The sequence below is a fragment of the Urocampus carinirostris genome, chromosome 20 (genome assembly GCF_059441175.1).
Source record: "Urocampus carinirostris isolate Australia breed hairy pipefish chromosome 20, RoL_Ucar_1.0, whole genome shotgun sequence".
NCBI classification, from domain to species: Eukaryota; Metazoa; Chordata; class Actinopteri; order Syngnathiformes; family Syngnathidae; genus Urocampus; species Urocampus carinirostris.
The window spans coordinates 116,772-138,395 of NC_142368.1; the positions used below are offsets into that span (position 1 = coordinate 116,772).

General features: G+C 42.2%; 3 protein-coding genes and 1 long non-coding RNA gene across 4 annotated transcripts in view; 2 read left to right on the top strand and 2 right to left on the bottom strand.

The window, feature by feature from the left end:
- Nucleotides 1–472: 472 nt before the first annotated feature.
- Nucleotides 473–3,178, bottom strand: cenpw (centromere protein W). Its single transcript, XM_088325047.1, has 3 exons — nucleotides 2,966–3,178; nucleotides 2,781–2,894; nucleotides 473–1,177 (listed from the first exon to the last, which is right to left on the bottom strand). The coding sequence occupies exons 1-3, from the start codon at nucleotides 3,050–3,052 to the stop codon at nucleotides 1,151–1,153; spliced, it is 228 nt and encodes a 75-aa protein (XP_088181173.1). The 5' UTR covers nucleotides 3,053–3,178; the 3' UTR covers nucleotides 473–1,150.
- Nucleotides 3,179–3,518: 340 nt separating this feature from the next.
- The window catches only part of tpd52l1 (tpd52 like 1), a 37,981-nt gene continuing 19,875 nt past the window's right edge, over nucleotides 3,519–21,624 (bottom strand). Inside the window, exon 10 of the mRNA XM_088325628.1 lies at nucleotides 3,519–6,325. The gene's annotated coding sequence lies outside the window, so the exon portion shown is untranslated. The remainder of the gene's footprint in view (nucleotides 6,326–21,624) is intronic.
- hddc2 (HD domain containing 2) lies at nucleotides 3,622–8,932 on the top strand. The gene is made up of 6 exons (XM_088325627.1): nucleotides 3,622–3,740; nucleotides 4,569–4,690; nucleotides 4,761–4,863; nucleotides 5,921–5,989; nucleotides 6,071–6,209; nucleotides 6,285–8,932. The coding sequence occupies exons 1-6, from the start codon at nucleotides 3,630–3,632 to the stop codon at nucleotides 6,383–6,385; spliced, it is 645 nt and encodes a 214-aa protein (XP_088181753.1). The 5' UTR covers nucleotides 3,622–3,629; the 3' UTR covers nucleotides 6,386–8,932.
- On the top strand, nucleotides 10,103–12,076 carry LOC148345901 (uncharacterized). Its single transcript, XR_015848347.1, has 4 exons — nucleotides 10,103–10,613; nucleotides 10,679–10,757; nucleotides 11,873–11,933; nucleotides 12,008–12,076. It is a non-coding gene; the product is annotated as an uncharacterized LOC148345901 (long non-coding RNA).

Here is a 21,624-nt window from a genome sequence, read left to right on the forward strand (position 1 = left end):
AAACTTATGCCAACTGCAGTTAGTCACCAGGGAAGAAGACACGCAACGGCAAAGCCGAGCCACCAGAGAGGAGCGTCGGCCTTATCGTTAAGCAGACTTGTTTGGGAAACATGACAACCGTTTCGAGAATTGACAAGCACTTCAGCCAGAATTCAAGCCGTTTTCAATCCTTGAATTTGAATGCAATAGTGTGCAATGCTGCATTGGATAGTTTAAACAGGGGATAAATCAAATCCTTAATTTATTAAATGTTTACCCACCCAATTATATATTTTTGACTTTGCAAATAGCCACATGAATGTGATTTTGCATATGGATGCCATAAGTACAATTTTATTTGGAGTCGTTTAGTGACTTACCTAAAGGCGTGCCAGCCTTTTTTTTTTAATATACTGTCAAAAGCAACAAAAAACTGTCAGGACCAAATATAGTACCGCTACACGGTTGCAAGACAATATAGGAGTGAAAACCATTTTGATGCAGATTTTATTCACATATTAAAATGACACGGCTACAAGAAATGATTCGATTTCAAGACATAGTGTCGGACATCCTTCCACATTTTGAGACTCGGTTTGCAATAAAACCCCCCGAAAAATAAGTCAACTGACCCCAATCATGACAAACATGTTGCCAATGTCGAAGCGATGCATTCAATGTCACGAAATTCCTCAGGTTTTTCTCCAAATCGGCAAAAAACACGGCATGCGCCGATTGAACACACAGTGCGCAAAAAGTAAAGAGCCCTTGATTTCTTCAATAATAGGAAAGCACTATTAATGCTCATCCATTGCTTACAATTAGAGGAAAAACAGGCACACGTAGGACACGCAGAACACAGTTTTAAGAGCAATATCCCGGTTATAGATCATTTCATTCTAGATGAGAATACTTCATCATTTTTTTTAAATTGATATTGTTTACCAACTGGATCGTAACTGTAATTTAGATGCAACAACACAATGATAAGAAAGGCGTTTCTGAACATTCAGTACACAAATGCCAAAATAACATTGATCTATTTGACCGTATAAAAGCTCCGTTCATGCTTAAAATGCGAATAATTATAGGAAGAAAAAGACAGAAGAGAAAAATGTCCTTGTGCAATGAAAAGAAAACACAATTAAAAAGTGAAGGAAATCCATGATTTTCATCCTCTGGCCTTTTTCAGCACTCTCTGAGGAAAGAACGGAATACATGAAATTGAGGGTATTTTGGGGGTAACTTTTACTCGTTTTCCTTTTCGAGCATGTCGGAATTAACATCACAAAAATGAACAACGCACCTGCAAAAAAGAAAGTTTACGGGAAAACCGTATGTCCCCTAAATCAGTGCTTTTTTGAGCCAGAGCAGGTTTTTTTTACATGGCAAACATTTTGCAGCACAGTGGTTGAAAATCACTGCCCTGAATAATGTCATAAAACAAAATATTGTAAGAAACTTCATAAATAAATGTTAACAAATGTTTAAGAGTACGAGTATGGAAAATCTGTCGACTTGGTGCCACTCTTGTTCCAGTGTCCCCAACATTCAAATACACTTTACTTCTGCTTTAAAATGAAAATTTGAAATATAATAATATTAATACCCGAGACACAGCACAACTCACTTTATTACTCAGTCGCAACTTCAAGTACATATAAAAGACATAGTCTTTGACTTTTTGTACATCTAATTGTTGGCCTAGAGAGGGATGGGCACCACCAGGCTCTCCTTGCCCAAGACACCACAGAAAATGGTGCCCCGACCACCCGTGAGCTTGAGGGATCCACTCACCCACCACGTATATATACACTTAGATTTTAGTTGACTGAAAGCTATTTTAAGCTTCTGTACACCGGGCACTGCAAAAAAAAAGTCATTAGAATTGTATGTTAACGGCATTAAACACAACCTTCAAGCTTAATCGGGTATTCATTGTACGTATCAAGAGATTTACCAAGTTTAAAGAAAATATCTGTATAACATTCTGAGTTTTTAATGAACATTTTAAGACTGAATGCTTCAATGAAGTGATAACATTCATGACTTCGCTTTTATTCTGAACGTTCCAAAACCAATTTGATAGTAGTACTATAATACAACAAGAACGGCGACAGAAATACTACAAAATAGTACTACAGAAATAGTATGACAGACTTACTATACAAAATACAATGCGAGAAATATTATGAAAGAATGACGACCAATATACCACTACAGTAATACCACAAATATACCGATATACTGCAAAACAAAACTCGACTGTAGGCCGACTACGAAAATATTACGATGGAAACACTAAAGTACAAACATAATCCTGCAGAAATACTACAAATATAGTAAAAATCCGAACTACAGTAACGCCAAACAAATAGATCAAATTAAAACGGGGATTTCATACATATTTTCACTTTTAATTGTGAGCGTTCCAAAACATGTTTGATGAATATAATCCTGTAAAAAAAAAAATATATATACACATATATATATATATATATATATATACATATAAATAAATGTAACATAGATGTCTGCATGTCAACATTGTACTCATAATTAGGAAAAGGTGGATAAAACAATTCTGCTTTGTATTGGCAAGTTGGATTTACACGATTGGCAAAAACGCCCGAAGAATCATATAAAAACAATCTTAAATAGCTTGAAGTCGAGAAATGAGTGTTCAATCGACTTCAATCTCACCTGGGGGGCACTAACAAGATTGTCCGACATCTTGCTGCAAATATGACAGTGTCCCTTTAAAGGCAAGTTCATTTGACTTTTCTTTTACATGTATTTACCTTGGCAACTGCTTTGATGTGATGTGGCCTGACGGTTCCACATTTGTCCTCGAAGGCTTTTAATTTGGCTTCTTTGCTCAAATTGTGCAGAAAAAGCAAAAAGACGAGTTCCATCTGCGAAAAGATTGCTTTTAGCCAGCTAGCCTGGGTGAGCATCGAGAACTAGCACGACCAAAGTGGCTCACCATTGCTTCGGACGCCAGCTTGGCGTTCATGTTACGTCTCATCTTGGATTTGACGATTTTCTTAAGTCTCGCTGGTTTGTTTAACATTGCAAAAGTGACTTTAAATCGTGAAAATGCCCGAAAAGTTTCGAATTGCCCGCTTCGGTACACTTCCGGCTTGAGTCTTTCTTCTTCTACGCCTTGTTCGACTTCCTCTTCTCTCTTTCCATATACTGTCCTGTATTTGTACTGTGGTGCGCTTTCAATGCCATATACTTGTTTACCACCAGAGGACGCTGTTGCTTTGGGACGTCGCTGCAGTTGTTGACATCAGTGACGTCAAGTTTTACGACGTGTTGAGAAAACCGAATACAGTACTGTAGTGTGAAATGCAATGCGAGACTTTCCGTTAGCTCATTGAATAAACAAGTTAAAGAAATGTGGAAAAAAATAACCCAAAAGTTTCGAATGGCCAGCTGGGCTCACTTCAGTTTTGAGTCTTTCGACTACGCTTTGTTCGACTTCTGTTTTTATTTTAGTTTAAGTCAATCGTGAATTCTATACAGTAAACTGAAACAGTATTTGAAAGTGTTTTATTTTAAAAAAAATACATTTAAAGAAAAAGCCATTTTCTACTTAAACATGCGTTTGTTTCTTGCTTTGTAACCTAACGGCGCTGTGCCTCATGTGCTCTTCAATCTGCACACATCGTGGCGTAGAAGAAGAATACAAGATGGCGGCGCCCTCAGACAACGTGAAAATGCTCCAATTTTTAAAACTCATTGGTCAGCTTAAAGTAAGACTAAAACTTTTATGACGTAGTTACAGTTTCTCGAATGCATTTGAATACGTGTGAATTTTGACGTGCAGATGGAGTTGTGTGTTTTAATTTTATGAATGAACTTGAATTGGAACGTCATCGATATCAATGCTGTGAAAGGTCGTATGCAACGGGATTAGACATGGCACTCAGGAGTAAACATGGAATGATGACTTAACAAAGGAAACTAAGGTTCAAGAATAAGTTCAGGATGAATAGGCAAAACGGCAGTGCTTGGAGATAAGTTGTGCGTGCATTGTAACACTAATGCATCTCAACAACATTCCAACAAACAAAAGTACCACAACACGTAGCAGCAACAATTTAAAAATCTTCTAACATATCACAAGGTGCTCAAACATTTAGCTTCAACAAAATAATAAGTTGCAAAATATATGCTTCACAATTGTGCACTCGTTTAGGGTAGCGATGTCTCCGAGCCCGTTCATGATCCACTCAATGACAGATATTACATGGGCCATAATACCTTATTTGGCTCACTAAATTATACACGTGTTGGTTCAAAAACTTTGAAGATTCTATTTATACCATTTTATAACTCCTCTTTAGTGACTCTTAAAGACCAGGTCACTCCGGCCCTTGGTGCCCCACGTCCTGCATGATTTTTGAGGTTTCTCTGCTCCAATACATGTCATTCTTATCACCGGGATTGTTATTAAAATCCCACAAAGCAAGGTAACAAGCTAATCATTTGCATCTGCTGAATTGGAGAAAAGAAACCTCCAAAATCACGCAGGACTAATAATATGGACGACCAGTTGAATGTTCTCGTCTTCTGTCCAGAGGGTCCCAAGAACAGGTTGGGTGTACAGAAAAGTGAAGGATCCAGAAAGTGTTTCAGACCACATGTACCGCATGGCCCTGATGTCTCTGACCATCACAGACCCCAATGTGGATAGAGACAAGTAGCCTCATTTCGACTTTGTACATTTTCATTATCTGCAATGTGTCATCTTTGATATTCTTTGTTCTCAGATGCATCAAATTGGCTCTGGTTCACGACATGGCCGAGTGCATTGTGGGGGATATCGCTCCGTCCGATAACGTCAGCAAGACGGAGAAACGCCGGCGCGAGGAGGTCAGTGCAGGGTTTGTGGGGGTGCTGGTAATCCTTAAAATTGTTGACGCGTTCCTCCACGAGTCTTCTTAAAATTGAGGCTGACACTGCTCTCTGGTGGTTTGGCTTTGCCATTGCATTTCTTCTTCCCTCCTGATGAATGGCAGCTGTTAGCTGTTTGTATGGCATTGTCCAATAAGGTGTCATTGCCCCCTATGGGACAGGTGCATTACAGCAATGTGTATTAGAGCAGGGATTACAGGGATCAATTATGAGCCATGCAAACTATGAAGGGAATTTTTCCCACTATTAAATTGTTCCAGGAACTAAAAATGTAAGCCACACATTATGGTCATTTTTACCCAACACCTATATAGGGAGATATTTGTCTCAAAGTTATTCACACACATATTGTTTAGATGCACAAATATATTCCTGATTTACTCAAGATCTAAAAATCCTATTGGTGCCCTGGTAAATGCACTCAAAAATGGCATATGTTAAATGAAAGCTAGATTTGTGGATCTGCAAAATGCGTGGACCCACCGGATTTGTTCTTTAATGGTCATGGAGAAATTGGAAGATTGGCTTTAAAAGTCCTTAAAAAGAATAGAATAGAATCTACCTCTATTGTCTTTGTTACAAAATGGGTTGAACATATTGTGACAATGAAATTGGATGTGGCACTCCAGGTTCACATTTAACAGTGAGGATAAAAGAAAACAAATAAGATAAAGGAACAAAGAAGATAAGGTTATCATTTACACAATAAAAAGGAACCAAGAAGCTAAAGGTTATAATTGACACAATATTTCCACAAGAAATGTGGGCATGTAGGATGTGCTTGAATTTGGCCATGAAAAAGGTTCAGGAAAGCTGCATTTATAACGTATCAGTCAGCGACAATGTCCGCTTGCCAAAGTTTCCTTTAATCCTTGCGGAACGATGACGAGCAAACGCAATTCGGTCTGCTACTGCGGAGAGAGATGACTTAAATGGCCACGGAAAAGGTTCGAGTAGGAATCCTTTCTGTGACCAGAAAAGATCTACTCGGAATACTCAACCTTCTTTTCTTCAGGCAGCCATGAAGCAGCTCTCGAGTCTCACGCCAGACGCCATCGGACAGGAGATTTATGCGTTGTGGGAGGTGAATTATCATTATTATTATTATTATTTTAAAACTTGATTTGGAGTTTCTTCAATTGGAGCAAATGTGTTTTGTTTTCAGGAATACGAGCAGCAGATCAGCGCAGAGGCCAAGCTGGTCAAAGAATTTGACCGTCTGGAGATGATCCTGCAGGCTCACGAGTACGAAGAACTGGAGGGAACGCCGGGGAGGCTGCAGGATTTTTTCCAGTCCACTCAGGGTACTGCCGGCCTCGCTTTCAATAGAAATGGAGTTTTGAATACACAAAAAGACAACGATTGTGGGTTTTTTGAAGGTCGTTTCCAGCATCCCGACGTCCTTCGACTGGTCTCGGCTTTGAACGAGGAGAGAAGGGGTCACGTGGGTGAAAATAACAAGAACGTGCCATCCGCTTGACGCACAATATTGTTGCTACTGTTCCATCGATCTTTTGCACACACCGGACCTAATCGCGTGACGACACCACGACGGACAGTAGTAAGCCCTAGTGGACGAGGCCGGTAAACGGGAACCGACTAAAACGGCTATATCTATTCAACACCGCTGGCAACTAATATTGCGCAGCTGTCGGATGGGGTGGCTCAACTTGTGGGAAAGCATAAAAGGCGCTATTTAGAGAAAGGGGAGATAGCTTTAGCAATGCTAGCTATCGAGCGTTTCACACATTTAACCAAGTCTGCTTGACTTCAGTCCACACCATCTCTACCATGGTCAATGGAGTATCCCCATACATCGGGACTGATGTTAACCAGTTTTTCCTAGCTGGTAGGCCATCTGTGCTCCCTTTTGCCAATAAATCTGCCCCGCCGGGAAATGTAGTCCAAACGTTACTAAAATGACTTTGTAATTCAATTTCTCTGGAATGTAATAGAACGGTAAAGTATTTGCACCTTGTATCAAAGTGATTTTTGAGCATGATGAAAATATCGACTTTGGCGAAACAACGTTTTTGCTTCCGCTAAAAAATATGGCAGATCCATTCGGTGTAATAAGCTTCGTAGTCGAGCGCAAGATAAAAACAGATGATAGTATGCGTGTTGGATTCTAGCTTTGTTTTAGCAAGACCTTAAATCTTACAATATATCAAAATGCATGACGTGACCGCTTACAAGGTTATTCATTTTTGATGTTCAAAGGCTACTCACGGGGATATCAAAGTCAGTTTGTGTCTGGGGCCAGATCCAGACTTTTCTGTTCTCTGGTGGGCCCGATCACTAAAAAAAATGTCAACTCCAACTCTTTAGCTGTCTTTTGCAGTATTATGCTTCGTTATCCAACCTTCATTAGAATTTTTACCCTACATACCATCAACGCGGAATATTTTCTGAGCAAAACACATTTTTACAAACGATGGAGGAAAAAAATGTTTCATCGATTTATTTGAATGGTTGAGTGAATAACACCTGGCCCAACTCATCGCACTTAACTCAACACTGCCCTCCAGCAGCCGGAGAGCGTATTTAGTTTGCATTTACTTTCAAAAAGAAGTCCCAACTTTTGAGAGAAATGAACTAGGGACTCACTTCTTTTTTTGGACTTATTCAGCTATTTATGGCGTTTCAGATGAAGGGCCGGCGGTCTGTGGGTTTGCCAGTAATGGGTTGACCTGGAAACTTGTGTCAAACTTTCAGTGTTATCTAATCGAGCTAAGAGTTTGATTAGCGGCAATTTTATTCCAAAAGTGTATTTCAAATAAAATGCGCTGAAATCTTTGACACTGACCAAAACGTGACGCCGCGAGACTAAAGTCATATTTGTGTGGCAAAAATAGGCATTTTATGGTATCAAAACGAATACTCAAACATATGAGGTGGATAGCCGTGCATTTGAGAAACGACTACAAATATACTCATTTTTACTTTGCCCGATATAAGAATCTGTCCCTTTTTTGTCGCAAAGGCGAGGCCATCGTCTAAAATGAAGACGTGACACTTTGGTCAAATAACACAATATAGTTTTGACCCAGATTTGATGCATTTTTCTTTTCATTCGTCAGACTTTATTCCCGTGAATAATACACATTTCAAAGATGGCCAGGGTCATCAGGGCAGCACTTCCTGCGGTGTCCAGCCTGGTGACACCCATTCCTCTCCAGGCTGTTTTTTGGGGAAGGGGTTTGCTTCAGCATGTAAAACAGGTACCGTTTCATGCTTAGCGGTTGTAGGAAAAACCTCCCGATCCTTGTTGCTGTAAAATCTCTCCCCTCTTAAGCTTCATACGGCGTCACTCAATTGCTTCCAACGTTTACTTATGAGTAAATCGATAGGAATTTCACCGGCGCTAGCCATTATCCGCCGCTGTGCTACCGGGTCGCAAAAGCCGTTTTCTTTAGCGCCGAACGGAGTATTTAAGATGGCCAAAGTGGTTACACGCTGTATTTTTTAAAATTTTACGCCTACATCACATAAATAGCCGAAAGTGGAATCGGTGTCGATCCAAGGTATTATAAGACAGTATGGTTGATTCCCGCTCAAGAATCAAATATTTACAAAACACACTTTTTCCTTTTGAATGACTCAAATGAAAATTGTAACTCGTCGCGATCGAATACGGCAGGGGTCGACGACCTACGACCTAAACCTAAAACTCCATATTTGAAAAAAAATCATTCTTAAATAACCCAAAAGTTGGCAGCGATGCGGCTCGCGCGTGCATTTCTTTCTGGCAGCCGTCGAGGAAGATCAGGGTTCTTACGGGTGCTCGAAATCCTCGAAAAGGCACGGATTTTCATGTCGCGTTTTCGAGCTTCAAAAAGTGCTTGGATTTTGGATCGAGAGCTTGCAAATGAGTGAAACGGTTGCCGTCGTTCCTCAACCATTTGTTCAACTGAAATGAACATACCAAATATTCTATTTTTTTAAGTAGTAGTTCTAGGAATGACATTGGAATCTTTTTGTATGTATCGCATAAAGAATTGTCATAAAATATTTTGTTGTCAGCTGATTTATAGTTGAGATATTTTCTTATTTCATGAACAGGTCGGTTTAAAATAGAAGCATCAAAAAGTATTATTATTTACAAGAAAAAAAATGCGTGAAAGAGGGGAAAATAGCATTAAAATAGCAATATAATTCTGTTTTAGGCAATGTGGCACTTCATACAATCGAGAAATAATACTTGCTTGAAAATGTATAGTAACTATAGTCGTCATTAGTAATGATTCTAATGCGAGGAGTCAGTTTTTTTTTGATGTCATACGAGGTTAAACACGCTTATTCTATTTTGTCTGAAAGCTTAAAGCGAGAAAAAAAAACAAATGTCATCGAAACCAAATTCCTCAAGCAAGTCCCCCAAATCTAGGCTGACTTCAAAGTCTCCTCATGAATATTCATTTTGAGGGGAGTGGGAATTAGGCACCACACTGGCATTAAACGTAACCTGCGCAAGATGATTGTCAGTCGGTTATGTGTCCGGAGCAACATAAAAACGACAAATCTGCCAAATTAATTTTAAAATGTTATTTGTTTTTAACTGTGATGGATTCAAGCGTGTTTTAAGAGGGGGGGAACTCGACATGAAACGAGGCAAAGAGCCACAGTATATAAAAGATATGATGAGGCAAAGAGACGCATTTATATTGGCCAAGAGAGCCGCGTGTTGGCCACCCCTGTACAAGAGCGCGGAGGGCAACATTTCCAAGATGGTGAAGGCGCTGGGCAGCGCGGAGGAGGCCGGTTTCCTCCGACAGAGACTGGACGACATGAACCAAGGATGGAGCCACCTCAAGGCCAAGTCCGCCCACATACGGTCAGTCGCGTCCCCCCCCCATCTAAACCGAAAGGGAACCCGCTTTTAGACGTTCGGTTGGGTCATACAGCCACCGTTTCCTGCGGTGCGTCTTGGGCAAGTACAGCCCGGCGAGGCCTATCCCTCTCCAGGACGACACGTGTCTTTAAAATAGCCGCTCTGCTAGATGGCACGCTATAAAGCTAGCTTGATAGTTCGCTAGAAAGGTCCAAACTCAAAGGAAGCTAGACGGCTAGCTTAAACAGGAAAAAGCCAACTCGAGAGTCGAATAGAGAGCTAAAAACAGCTAGATATCGAGCTAGAAAGGAGCTGAACATTTAGCTTGATAACACGCAAGAAGAGTAAAACTAAATCTAAAAATGAGTGCTTAAAAGGGGGATCTCGTATAGTATTTTTCTTTCATTGGGAGCCTTTCAAAACCAATTTCTTGAAACTCATCTACTTGAAAACCTATATCAAGAAATAGAACATATGCATTTATCCATCAGCTGTGTCTCCAGGATGGTCCCCTTGACCACATATTTGAAAGCCCGACCACAAATAATTCCCCTCCTCTGGATTACAGTAGTTAGGATCGATCTTTCTAGCTATCCTGTTTGGCTATCCCTTGACATTTTGTGCTCGTCGTCTGGCTCAATTTCAGTCCCCTTACGCGCCCGCTTTGTGTCGCGCTTTGGATCCGGCCATCCGGACGGCTTTTTACCATTCGGGGTCGCCATCCTGACTTTGTCGACCCGGGACCCGGTTCCTCCGCGAGGAAACCGTCCGGCTGGGTCAGGACGTCCGGACCATCGGGGACCTGAGCGCCGATCCGCAGTTACCGCAGGCGGCCCGCGGGCGACCGGAGCAGCTGGACGGCAGGTGGAACCTGTTGCGGGTGAGTCCGTCCTCACGGCTTCAGTTCGCTGGGTCAGGTTTTCAAGCGGCGACGTCTGGTGGCAGGTGGCGCTGGAGGACCGGTTGAAGCTCCCCCGGGAAGCGCATCGGGACTTTGGACCCTCCTCGCAACATTTCCTATCCAGTAAGAAATCGGAACGCCGTTTGTTTTTCCATCTCTTTTCACTTTTTAGTACTCGCTCCCAAAAAGCCAAGTAGGAAACCTCCCTCCGTCTTGCTTTCTCTTTATAATAATAATAATAATAATAATTTCCTTGTATTGTCATTCTGTGTAACAATGTACACAGAACGAAATGTCGATTGCACCTGACCCGTTGTAGCGAGCCGATGCAGCCGCAGCCAACAGAGGGCGCCGCCGACCACTTTTTAAGTCTTAGGAATGACTCGGCCGGGGCGCGAACCCGAACCTCCCAGTCTCAAAGCGGGCGCCTTACCATCTAGGCTCCCTATTCTTTCTTTCTCTAATTTATAAAGTTTCATTTTCACAAATAGCTTCCGTACTGTCAAATTCTAATTTAGAAAAAAAGATTCTTGCTGGTTTATTGCTCTACTGTATGAAGGACACCATCCACTTTACCCAAGATGATATTTTGTCGCCCTGGTGTGGACGTTACTTGGAAAACAAAAATGTGGCGCGAAAAGGACATTTCAAACGGCAAATACAAGTACTGCGCTTAACATTTTTCTTTTTCGGTTCCGTCCTGTCAAATTAGAATTGAAAAAAAATCTGCTCTATTGCTCGGCTATGAGAAATCTTGTTGACTGATTTGGGCACTTGGATAAAAGAACTGTCTATGAGAACGGATCTCAATTTGGCCCAAAAAGTCGGTGACGCGCTTATGTTCCCGTGTGACGACGTATAATTCTATTTTTGCCCTTTTTGTTTGGCAGGCCGTATTGCATAATATTGAAAGAATCATTCTAAAGTATCCATTTTACTGTTGGAAAACAAAAATGTGGCATGAAAGTCCAAGTTCGTTATCCTCTGAAAGCATTTTTTCCGGCCTTTTGTGCTTTTGATGACATTGAAAAAGATTGACGCGTACAAAACGTCTGTTCGTCGAGCTGTTTTACATAATTGCAGAACTTGGACCTCGATATGATTGACGCACAGGCAGAAAAGGGGCAGTTAACACAAACAGAATGTGGGAAACCGCCAGATGATAACCACATACAGCGAGAGATGACCGCTACTCCTACTAAAGTGTATTTTGGATCAATCTTTGTTTCCGTTTCTAGCTTCGGTGCAGCTCCCCTGGCAACGAGCGGTATCTCAAAATAAAGTTCCCTATTACATCAAGTAAGAAACTTTGATTTTTTTCGTTGCGTGTGGCATGATTTGGGATGACGTTCTTTCTTTTTTTGTGTTTTCAGCCACCAGAGCCAAAGCACGTGCTGGGACCACCCCAAGATGACGGAGCTTTACCATTCGCTAGGTACTCACCGTGATCAGCGCCCCTCTACTCTGAAAATACCAATTGAAGTTGTTCCGGGAGTAGCTTCGTAACCCGAAAACCTCATAAGTGGAAACGCATCATTAATCTGTCCTGCAAAAGTGAAGTTGTTTTTTTTTTTTTTATTATAAAGATCATGAAACAAATACATGTTGAAACGAGATAACCGCACCATAAACATTCAACGAGAGGTCCATCATGTCAAAAACAGAATAAAGGAAATCATCCAAATAATCATTTACATTTTAAGTTTAACCGGTGATACGAAGAGCATGCCGAGATCACACCGGCTGCCGGGTAGAACTCCGGGAGTGGCGAATAGCAGCATGTTCTGTTTTTGCCTTTGCATCTTTGTCACTAGAGGCAATATTTTCCCGTTCTGGTATTTTGTAACCTGAAACCTTTGTATGCCATTCGTAAGCAGAGGTCTCGCCACGGGGCCGCTTGGGATGAAAAAAATGGCCCGAGGGGTAGATAGCGCTAGTATTTGTGTGGTATTTTTGTCGCATTTCTAGATTAGTTGTTGTAGTTGAGGGCTCAGCTGTATGGTGTTTGGGTTAGAGATTAGGTTTAGGGGTGAGTTGAATTGAGGCTAGAAGTTGAGTCTTGCTTTAGAGATTAGGGTTGAGGTGGAATGGAGGCTAGCAGTTTTCTCTAGGTTTAGGGGTGACTTGTATGGTGTTTGGGTCAGAGATTAGGGTTGAATTGGGGCTAACAGTTGAGTTTAGGTTCAGGGCTGGGTTGAATTGAGACTAGAAGTTGTGTCTAATTGCCATTTCTATTGGTTGATTTGTTTGAGTGGGGGGGAAAGTTTTAATGCATTCTACTCGATTAACATTTAAAATATCAAAACGGCCTTTTCTATTCTATAGAAATGTTTTTCATATTTCAATTCCCCCCATTTTACGGCGTATACATTTGAAAATCCTTAAAATAAGAAAAATTGTGGGTCATTTGAAGCCATATTTCCCTTCCGTATGAAACCTGCAGATCCTTGTGCAACGAGGTGTAGCCAAAAAAGAAATGATCAAAGCTGCTTCAATGGGTTGTCAGTCCTGCCTTTATTTTATTCAGTAGACAGAAAAATATATATGCATACAGCTGGCCGACGGGATGTATATTTCAGGGAGGAGGAGCACGCTCTGATCCTGCAGTACTGCCAGACGCTGGGGGGCGGGACCTGGCCCCAGAGGCCGTGGAGAGAGAGGAGCGCGGCGAGCTGGAGAGGGCCGTCCGGCGCTTGGAGGAAGAGCAGAGGTCAGAGTTCCACCTAAATGTCTTTCAGATAAGGCTTGAATTGAAACTGAATGGAGTGTGTTTGGCTTAGGGATGAGGGTTGAGCGGTTCAATCGAGGGTAAAAGTTGAGTCTAGGTTTAGAGGTTGAAGTGAGGCTAGTAGCTGAGTCTAGGTTTAAGGGTTAGTTGTATGGTGTTAAGGGTTGAATCGAGGCTAGGAGTTGAGGCTAGGTTCAGGGGCGAGTTGTATGTTTTAGGGGTTGAATTAGAATAGAATAGAATATACCTTTATTGTCATTGTTACAAAATGGGTTAACATATTGTGACAACGAAATTGGGCATGACACTCCAGTTTTACACATTCACAGTGAGGTATGAGCCAAGAAGATAAAGGAACAGAGAAGATAAGGTTATAAAACAAGGGGGATAAGGCTATAGTTAGAATTGACATGGTATTTACACAAGAAATGTCGGCATGTGGGATGTTACATACAGTGTTATCGTGATACCGTAGGTATCGTAAGGGTTGTGCAATATTGCATTTGGTGCAAAGTCATCATAGTGCAAAAAAAGGAAATGGTCAGACATTGTGCAAGGTGAGCAGTAAACGTAGTGCAGTCGACATGTGCAAGTACATAGGCACGAGTACCATTATATTCGTATGAGGTAGTGTTGGCACGAGTTTTCAGTTTTTTTGTGCTTAATTAAAGCTAGAAGTTGATATATGGTATTAAGGGTTTAATCGAGGCTAGGAGTCGTGTCTAGGTTTAGGGGCGAGTTCGATTGGGTTTTGGGGTTAATTCAAGGCTAGGAGTTTAGGCTAGGTTTAGGGGCGAGTTGTATGGTGTTAGGGGTTGTATCGAGGCTAGAAGTTGAATCTTGAAATGAGTTTAATGGTGTAGAGCAGTGAGCTTCAACTTGAGTGCCGTGAGAAATTTTCCAATGTTACTTTTTAAAATCTAAAAGTTTATAAAACATTTATGAATCATTATGCGAACATTTATGAATCATGCCAATTGTATCTCATAGTCCAGTGTCTGTGCTGTCAAAACTGGGGGTATTATCAATTATATTGTCATTAAACATACCGCTCAATGTCTTTTTACAACATTTTTGTGAGTGGTGTGCCGCAAAATTTTTTCAATGTAAAAAACGTGCCCTGGTTCAAAAAGGTTGAAAAACATTGTTTTAGGGGGTTGAATTCAGGCTAGAAGTCGAATCTAGGTTTAGGGGTGTATTTTATGGTGTTTGGTTAAAGGGGTTGAATAGAGGTCATAAATTGAATCTAGGTTTGTATTCAGGCTAAAGGTTAAGTCTACGTTTAGGGGTGAGTTTTATGGTGTAGGGGGTTGAATTCAGGCTAGAAGTTGAATCTTGGGCTGAGTTTAATGGTGTAGAATTGAGGCTATAGGTTAGAGGGTTTAGGGGGGTACATATTATGGTGTAAGGATGAGGGTCTAAGGTCAGATAACTCAAACCCTTACCTCATCATATCCAGGAATCTGCAAAGGGAGAAGGAGCAGCAGGGGCCAGGTTCTCCCGGTCCCGACGAAGCCGACCTCCTGGCCTAGGCGGCGTCGCTGCGCCGGCACGAGGGCCGACTGGAGGCCAGGATGGCCGTCCTGGAGGACCACAACAAGCAGCTGGAGTCTCGGTTGCGTCGTCTCAGGAGGCTCCTGCGTCAAGTTGCCGCCCTAAAAAAAATAATATCGTTAATTGTCAGTATACTTCATAGGTATATATATATATATATATATATACACCTTTGTTATATTTCACTCCAAACGATGAATTGGTTTCTTCATCAATGAAGTGAAAACCGATTGTCTTTAGTCGGCTTCAGTCTGACGGTGTAACTCTCAATACGAGTGACTATTATCCTATTCCTGAAAAGGTTCCGTTCCGTCAGACTTTTATTGATAAACATTGGAAATTCTCTTCTCTATACGATTTTAATTTGTTCCTGAATGGAGATCGCATATAGAATGGATCACGTTTCCCCATTCAAATAATTGTTTCATGTGTTCCTGCTACGAGTCCATTCCATTTGGCCCGACGTGTCATGAGAAGCAAACGTATAAAAGTGGAATGGATCGCGCATGGAGAACGCATCGTATTTCAATTGACTGTTCCTGGATCAAATTTTTTTTCTCATTTCGTAACTGTTTGTAACACTTACACATGAACTTGTGGTTTTTCCGCAGCAGCCTTCGGCAGAGCCGCGGCTCGACGGTTTTCCGGCGGCGCGAGACGAAGCGCTCGTACACGACTCGGGTAAAACGACGCTAAGCTAACGTTGTTGCCGTTCTCACAAACGGCAGTTCCCGCGCAGCGGAGCTAACAGGCAAATCTTTCCCCGCGTGTGCTCGTAAGTTGTGAGCCAATATTTTGTTTGTCTCACACTCTTAACCATTATCACTTTAGTTATGCTTCAGGCAAGACTGGGTAACATGCAGCTTGTCAACAAAAACCATTCAAATATAATGACAACATTTCATGTGTCAATAAAGTACTTGTTAAAAGAAAAATGACCAACTTTGTCCCTGTTCTTTTGTGTCCATACATCAAAGATTCAAATACAGAAATAATACTTAATTTATATTCAACAATCAAACATTACATAGACACGTCTACTTCTTCCTAAATGGAAAAAAGGCCGTGTCTCCAGGATGGGACATTATTCAAAACCTTTCTATGATGGTCACATGCGCAAGGGATGGGAGAGCTTAAGCCCCATCGCATGCCTCAGTATGTGTACAAGCTTCCTAATTTGAGTCGGTACATTCGAGTTTTGAAAATATTTCTGTCACAGTCCTATCATATATGTTTATGCTTCATTAAATGAAGATTGATAATGAGTGTCACTTACTAAACATTTCCCTGAAGATTTCCTAAAATATTAAAAAAGACGGCAACTGTGAAAGGCTGCGGTTCACCAACTAAAAGGAAGCCTTCCGGGCAGTTCAAGATTACACAAGTTCAAATTTTGTTTGGAGCTAAGGCAAGAGTTTTGGCTGCTCCGATAAAAGCCAACTCTGTGAATTTGTACTGCCTTGCCTGGGACATGAACCCAAGACCCTGAGAGTGAAGTACAGGTCTGCTACCAACTGGACTACCACTGCTGTGGGGTCTCTGCGGTCCACACACACTTTTACAGGTTCTGAGAGTGTGGTTTCAGTTACAATTAAGGTTTGCGGTTTGGTATAGGAGTGTGACGACCTTGATAGCTCAAGTGGTAAGGAGTCTGTGTAACACATAAAGAGTCATGAGTTCAATCCCCAGACAAGACAGTTCAAAATTACACAACTACAAATTTTGTTTGGAGCTAAGGCAAAAGTTTTGGCTGCTCCGATAAAAGCCAACTCTGTGAATTTGTACTGCCTTGCCTGGGACATGAACCCAAGACCCTGAGAGTGAAGTACAAGTCTGCTACCAACTGGACTACCACCGCTGTGGGGTCCCTAAAGTCCACACACACTTTTAAAGGTTCTGAGGTTGTGGTTTCAGATACAATTAAGGTTTGCGGTTTGGTATAGGAGTGTAACGACCTTGATAGCTCAAGTGGTAAGGAGTCTGTGCAGCACATAAAGAGTCATGAGTTCAATCCCCAGACAAGACAGTTCAAGATTACACAACTACAAATTTTGTTTGGAGCTAAGGCAAGAGTTTTGGCTGCTCCGATAAAAACAAACTCTTGGAATTGGTACTGCCTTACCTGGGACATGAACCCAAGACCCTGAGAGTGAAGTACAGGTCTGCTACCAACTGGACTACCACCACTGTGGGGTCCCTGTGGTCCACACACACTTTTACAGGTTCTGAGAGTGTGGTTTCAGTTACAATTAAGGTTTGCGGTTTGGTATAGGAGTGTAACGACCTTGATAGCTCAAGTGGTAAGGAGTCTGTGCAGCACATAAAGAGTCATGAGTTCAATCCCCAGACAAGACAGTTCAAGATTACACAACTACAAATTTTGTTTGGAGCTAAGGAAAGAGTTTTGGCTGCTCCGATAAAAACAAACTCTTGGAATTGGTACTGCCTTACCTGGGACATGAACCCAAGACCCTGAGAGTGAAGTACAGGTCTGCTACCAACTGGACTACCACCACTGTGGGGTCCCTGTGGTCCACACACACTTTTACAGGTTCTGAGAGTGTGGTTTCAGTTACAATTAAGGTTTGCGGTTTGGTATAGGAGTGTAACGACCTTGATAGCTCAAGTGGTAAGGAGTCTGTGCAGCACATAAAGAGTCATGAGTTCAATCCCCAGACAAGACAGTTCAAGATTACACAACTACAAATTTTGTTTGGAGCTAAGGAAAGAGTTTTGGCTGCTCCGATAAAAACAAACTCTTGGAATTGGTACTGCCTTACCTGGGACATGAACCCAAGACCCTGAGAGTGAAGTACAAGTCTGCTACCAACTGGACTACCACCGCTGTGGGGTCCCTAAAGTCCACACACACTTTTAAAGGTTCTGAGGTTGTGGTTTCAGATACAATTAAGGTTTGCGGTTTGGTATAGGAGTGTAACGACCTTGATAGCTCAAGTGGTAAGGAGTCTGTGTAGCACATAAAGAGTCATGAGTTCAATCCCCAGACAAGACAGTTCAAAATTACACAACTACAAATTTTGTTTGGAGCTAAGGCAAGAGTTTTGGCTGCTCCGATAAAAGCCAACTCTGTGAATTTGTACTGCCTTGCCTGGGACATGAACCCAAGACCCTGAGAGTGAAGTACAGGTCTGCTACCAACTGGACTACCACCGCTGTGGGGTCCCTAAAGTCCACACACACTTTTAAAGGTTCTGAGGTTGTGGTTTCAGATACAATTAAGGTTTGCGGTTTGGTGTAGGAGTGTAACGACCTTGATAGCTCAAGTGGTAAGGAGTCTGTGTAGCACATAAAGAGTCATGAGTTCAATCCCAGACAAGACAGTTCAAGATTACACAACTACAAATTTTGTTTGGAGCTAAGGCAAGAGTTTTGGCTGCTCCGATAAAAGCCAACTCTACGAATTTGTTCTGCCTTGCCTGGGACATGAACCCAAGACCCTGAGAGTGAAGTACAGGTCTGCTACCAACTGGACTACCACTGCTGTGGGGTCTCTGCGGTCCACACACACTTTTACAGGTTCTGAGAGTGTGGTTTCAGTTACAATTAAGGTTTGCGGTTTGGTATAGGAGTGTAACGGCCTTGATAGCTCAAGTGGTAAGGAGTCTGTGTAGCACATAAAGAGTCATGAGTTCAATCCCCAGACAAGACAGTTCAAAATTACACAACTACAAATTTTGTTTGGAGCTAAGGCAAGAGTTTTGGCTGCTCCGATAAAAGCCAACTCTACGAATTTGTACTGCCTTGCCTGGGACATGAACCCAAGACCCTGAGAGTGAAGTACAGGTCTGCTACCAACTGGACTACCACTGCTGTGGGGTCTCTGCGGTCCACACACACTTTTACAGGTTCTGAGAGTGTGGTTTCAGTTACAATTAAGGTTTGCGGTTTGGTATAGGAGTGTGACGACCTTGATAGCTCAAGTGGTAAGGAGTCTGTGTAGCACATAAAGAGTCATGAGTTCAATCCCCAGACAAGACAGTTCAAAATTACACAACTACAAATTTTGTTTGGAGCTAAGGCAAGAGTTTTGGCTGCTCCGATAAAAGCCAACTCTACGAATTTGTACTGCCTTGCCTGGGACATGAACCCAAGACCCTGAGAGTGAAGTACAGGTCTGCTACCAACTGGACTACCACTGCTGTGGGGTCTCTGCGGTCCACACACACTTTTACAGGTTCTGAGAGTGTGGTTTCAGTTACAATTAAGGTTTGCGGTTTGGTATAGGAGTGTAACGACCTTGATAGCTCAAGTGGTAAGGAGTCTGTGTAGCACATAAAGAGTCATGAGTTCAATCCCCAGACAAGACAGTTCAAAATTACACAACTACAAATTTTGTTTGGAGCTAAGGCAAGAGTTTTGGCTGCTCCGATAAAAGCCAACTCTACGAATTTGTACTGCCTTGCCTGGGACATGAACCCAAGACCCTGAGAGTGAAGTACAGGTCTGCTACCAACTGGACTACCACTGCTGTGGGGTCTCTGCGGTCCACACACACTTTTACAGGTTCTGAGAGTGTGGTTTCAGTTACAATTAAGGTTTGCGGTTTGGTATAGGAGTGTGACGACCTTGATAGCTCAAGTGGTAAGGAGTCTGTGTAACACATAAAGAGTCATGAGTTCAATCCCCAGACAAGACAGTTCAAAATTACACAACTACAAATTTTGTTTGGAGCTAAGGCAAGAGTTTTGGCCGCTCCGATAAAAGCCAACTCTACGAATTTGTTCTGGCTTGCCTGGGACATGAACCCAAGACCCTGAGAGTGAAGTACAAGTCTGCTACCAACTGGACTACCACCGCTGTGGGGTCCCTAAAGTCCACACACACTTTTAAAGGTTCTGAGGTTGTGGTTTCAGATACAATTAAGGTTTGCGGTTTGGTATAGGAGTGTAACGACCTTGATAGCTCAAGTGGTAAGGAGTCTGTGTAGCACATAAAGAGTCATGAGTTCAATCCCCAGACAAGACAGTTCAAGATTACACAAGTTCAAATTTTGTTTGGAGCTAAGGCAAGAGTTTTGGCTGCTCCGATAAAAGCCAACTCTGTGAATTTGTACTGCCTTGCCTGGGACATGAACCCAAGACCCTGAGAGTGAAGTACAGGTCTGCTACCAACTGGACTACCACCGCTGTGGGGTCTCTAAAGTCCACACACACTTTTAAAGGTTCTGAGGTTGTGGTTTCAGATACAATTAAGGTTTGCGGTTTGGTATAGGAGTGTAACGACCTTGATAGCTCAAGTGGTAAGGAGTCTGTGTAGCACATAAAGAGTCATGAGTTCAATCCCCAGACAAGACAGTTCAAGATTACACAACTACAAATTTTGTTTGGAGCTAAGGCAAGAGTTTTGGCTGCTCCGATAAAAACAAACTCTTGGAATTGGTACTGCCTTACCTGGGACATGAACCCAAGACCCTGAGAGTGAAGTACAAGTCTGCTACCAACTGGACTACCACCGCTGTGGGGTCCCTGTGGTCCACACACACTTTTACAGGTTCTGAGAGTGTGGTTTCAGTTACAATTAAGGTTTGCGGTTTGGTATAGGAGTGTGACGACCTTGATAGCTCAAGTGGTAAGGAGTCTGTGTAACACATAAAGAGTCATGAGTTCAATCCCAGACAAGACAGTTCAAGATTACACAACTACAAATTTTGTTTGGAGCTAAGGCAAGAGTTTTGGCCGCTCCGATAAAAGCCAACTCTACGAATTTGTTCTGGCTTGCCTGGGACATGAACCCAAGACCCTGAGAGTGAAGTACAAGTCTGCTACCAACTGGACTACCACCGCTGTGGGGTCCCTAAAGTCCACACACACTTTTAAAGGTTCTGAGGTTGTGGTTTCAGATACAATTAAGGTTTGCGGTTTGGTATAGGAGTGTAACAACCTTGATAGCTCAAGTGGTAAGGAGTCTGTGTAGCACATAAAGAGTCATGAGTTCAATCCCCAGACAAGACAGTTCAAGATTACACAAGTTCAAATTTTGTTTGGAGCTAAGGCAAGAGTTTTGGCTGCTCCGATAAAAGCCAACTCTGTGAATTTGTACTGCCTTGCCTGGGACATGAACCCAAGACCCTGAGAGTGAAGTACAGGTCTGCTACCAACTGGACTACCACCGCTGTGGGGTCCCTAAAGTCCACACACACTTTTAAAGGTTCTGAGGTTGTGGTTTCAGATACAATTAAGGTTTGCGGTTTGGTATAGGAGTGTAACGACCTTGATAGCTCAAGTGGTAAGGAGTCTGTGTAGCACATAAAGAGTCATGAGTTCAATCCCCAGACAAGACAGTTCAAGATTACACAACTACAAATTTTGTTTGGAGCTAAGGCAAGAGTTTTGGCTGCTCCGATAAAAACAAACTCTTGGAATTGGTACTGCCTTACCTGGGACATGAACCCAAGACCCTGAGAGTGAAGTACAAGTCTGCTACCAACTGGACTACCACCGCTGTGGGGTCCCTAAAGTCCACACACACTTTTAAAGGTTCTGAGGTTGTGGTTTCAGATACAATTAAGGTTTGCGGTTTGGTATAGGAGTGTAACGACCTTGATAGCTCAAGTGGTAAGGAGTCTGTGTAGCACATAAAGAGTCATGAGTTCAATCCCCAGACAAGACAGTTCAAGATTACACAACTACAAATTTTGTTTGGAGCTAAGGCAAGAGTTTTGGCTGCTCCGATAAAAACAAACTCTTG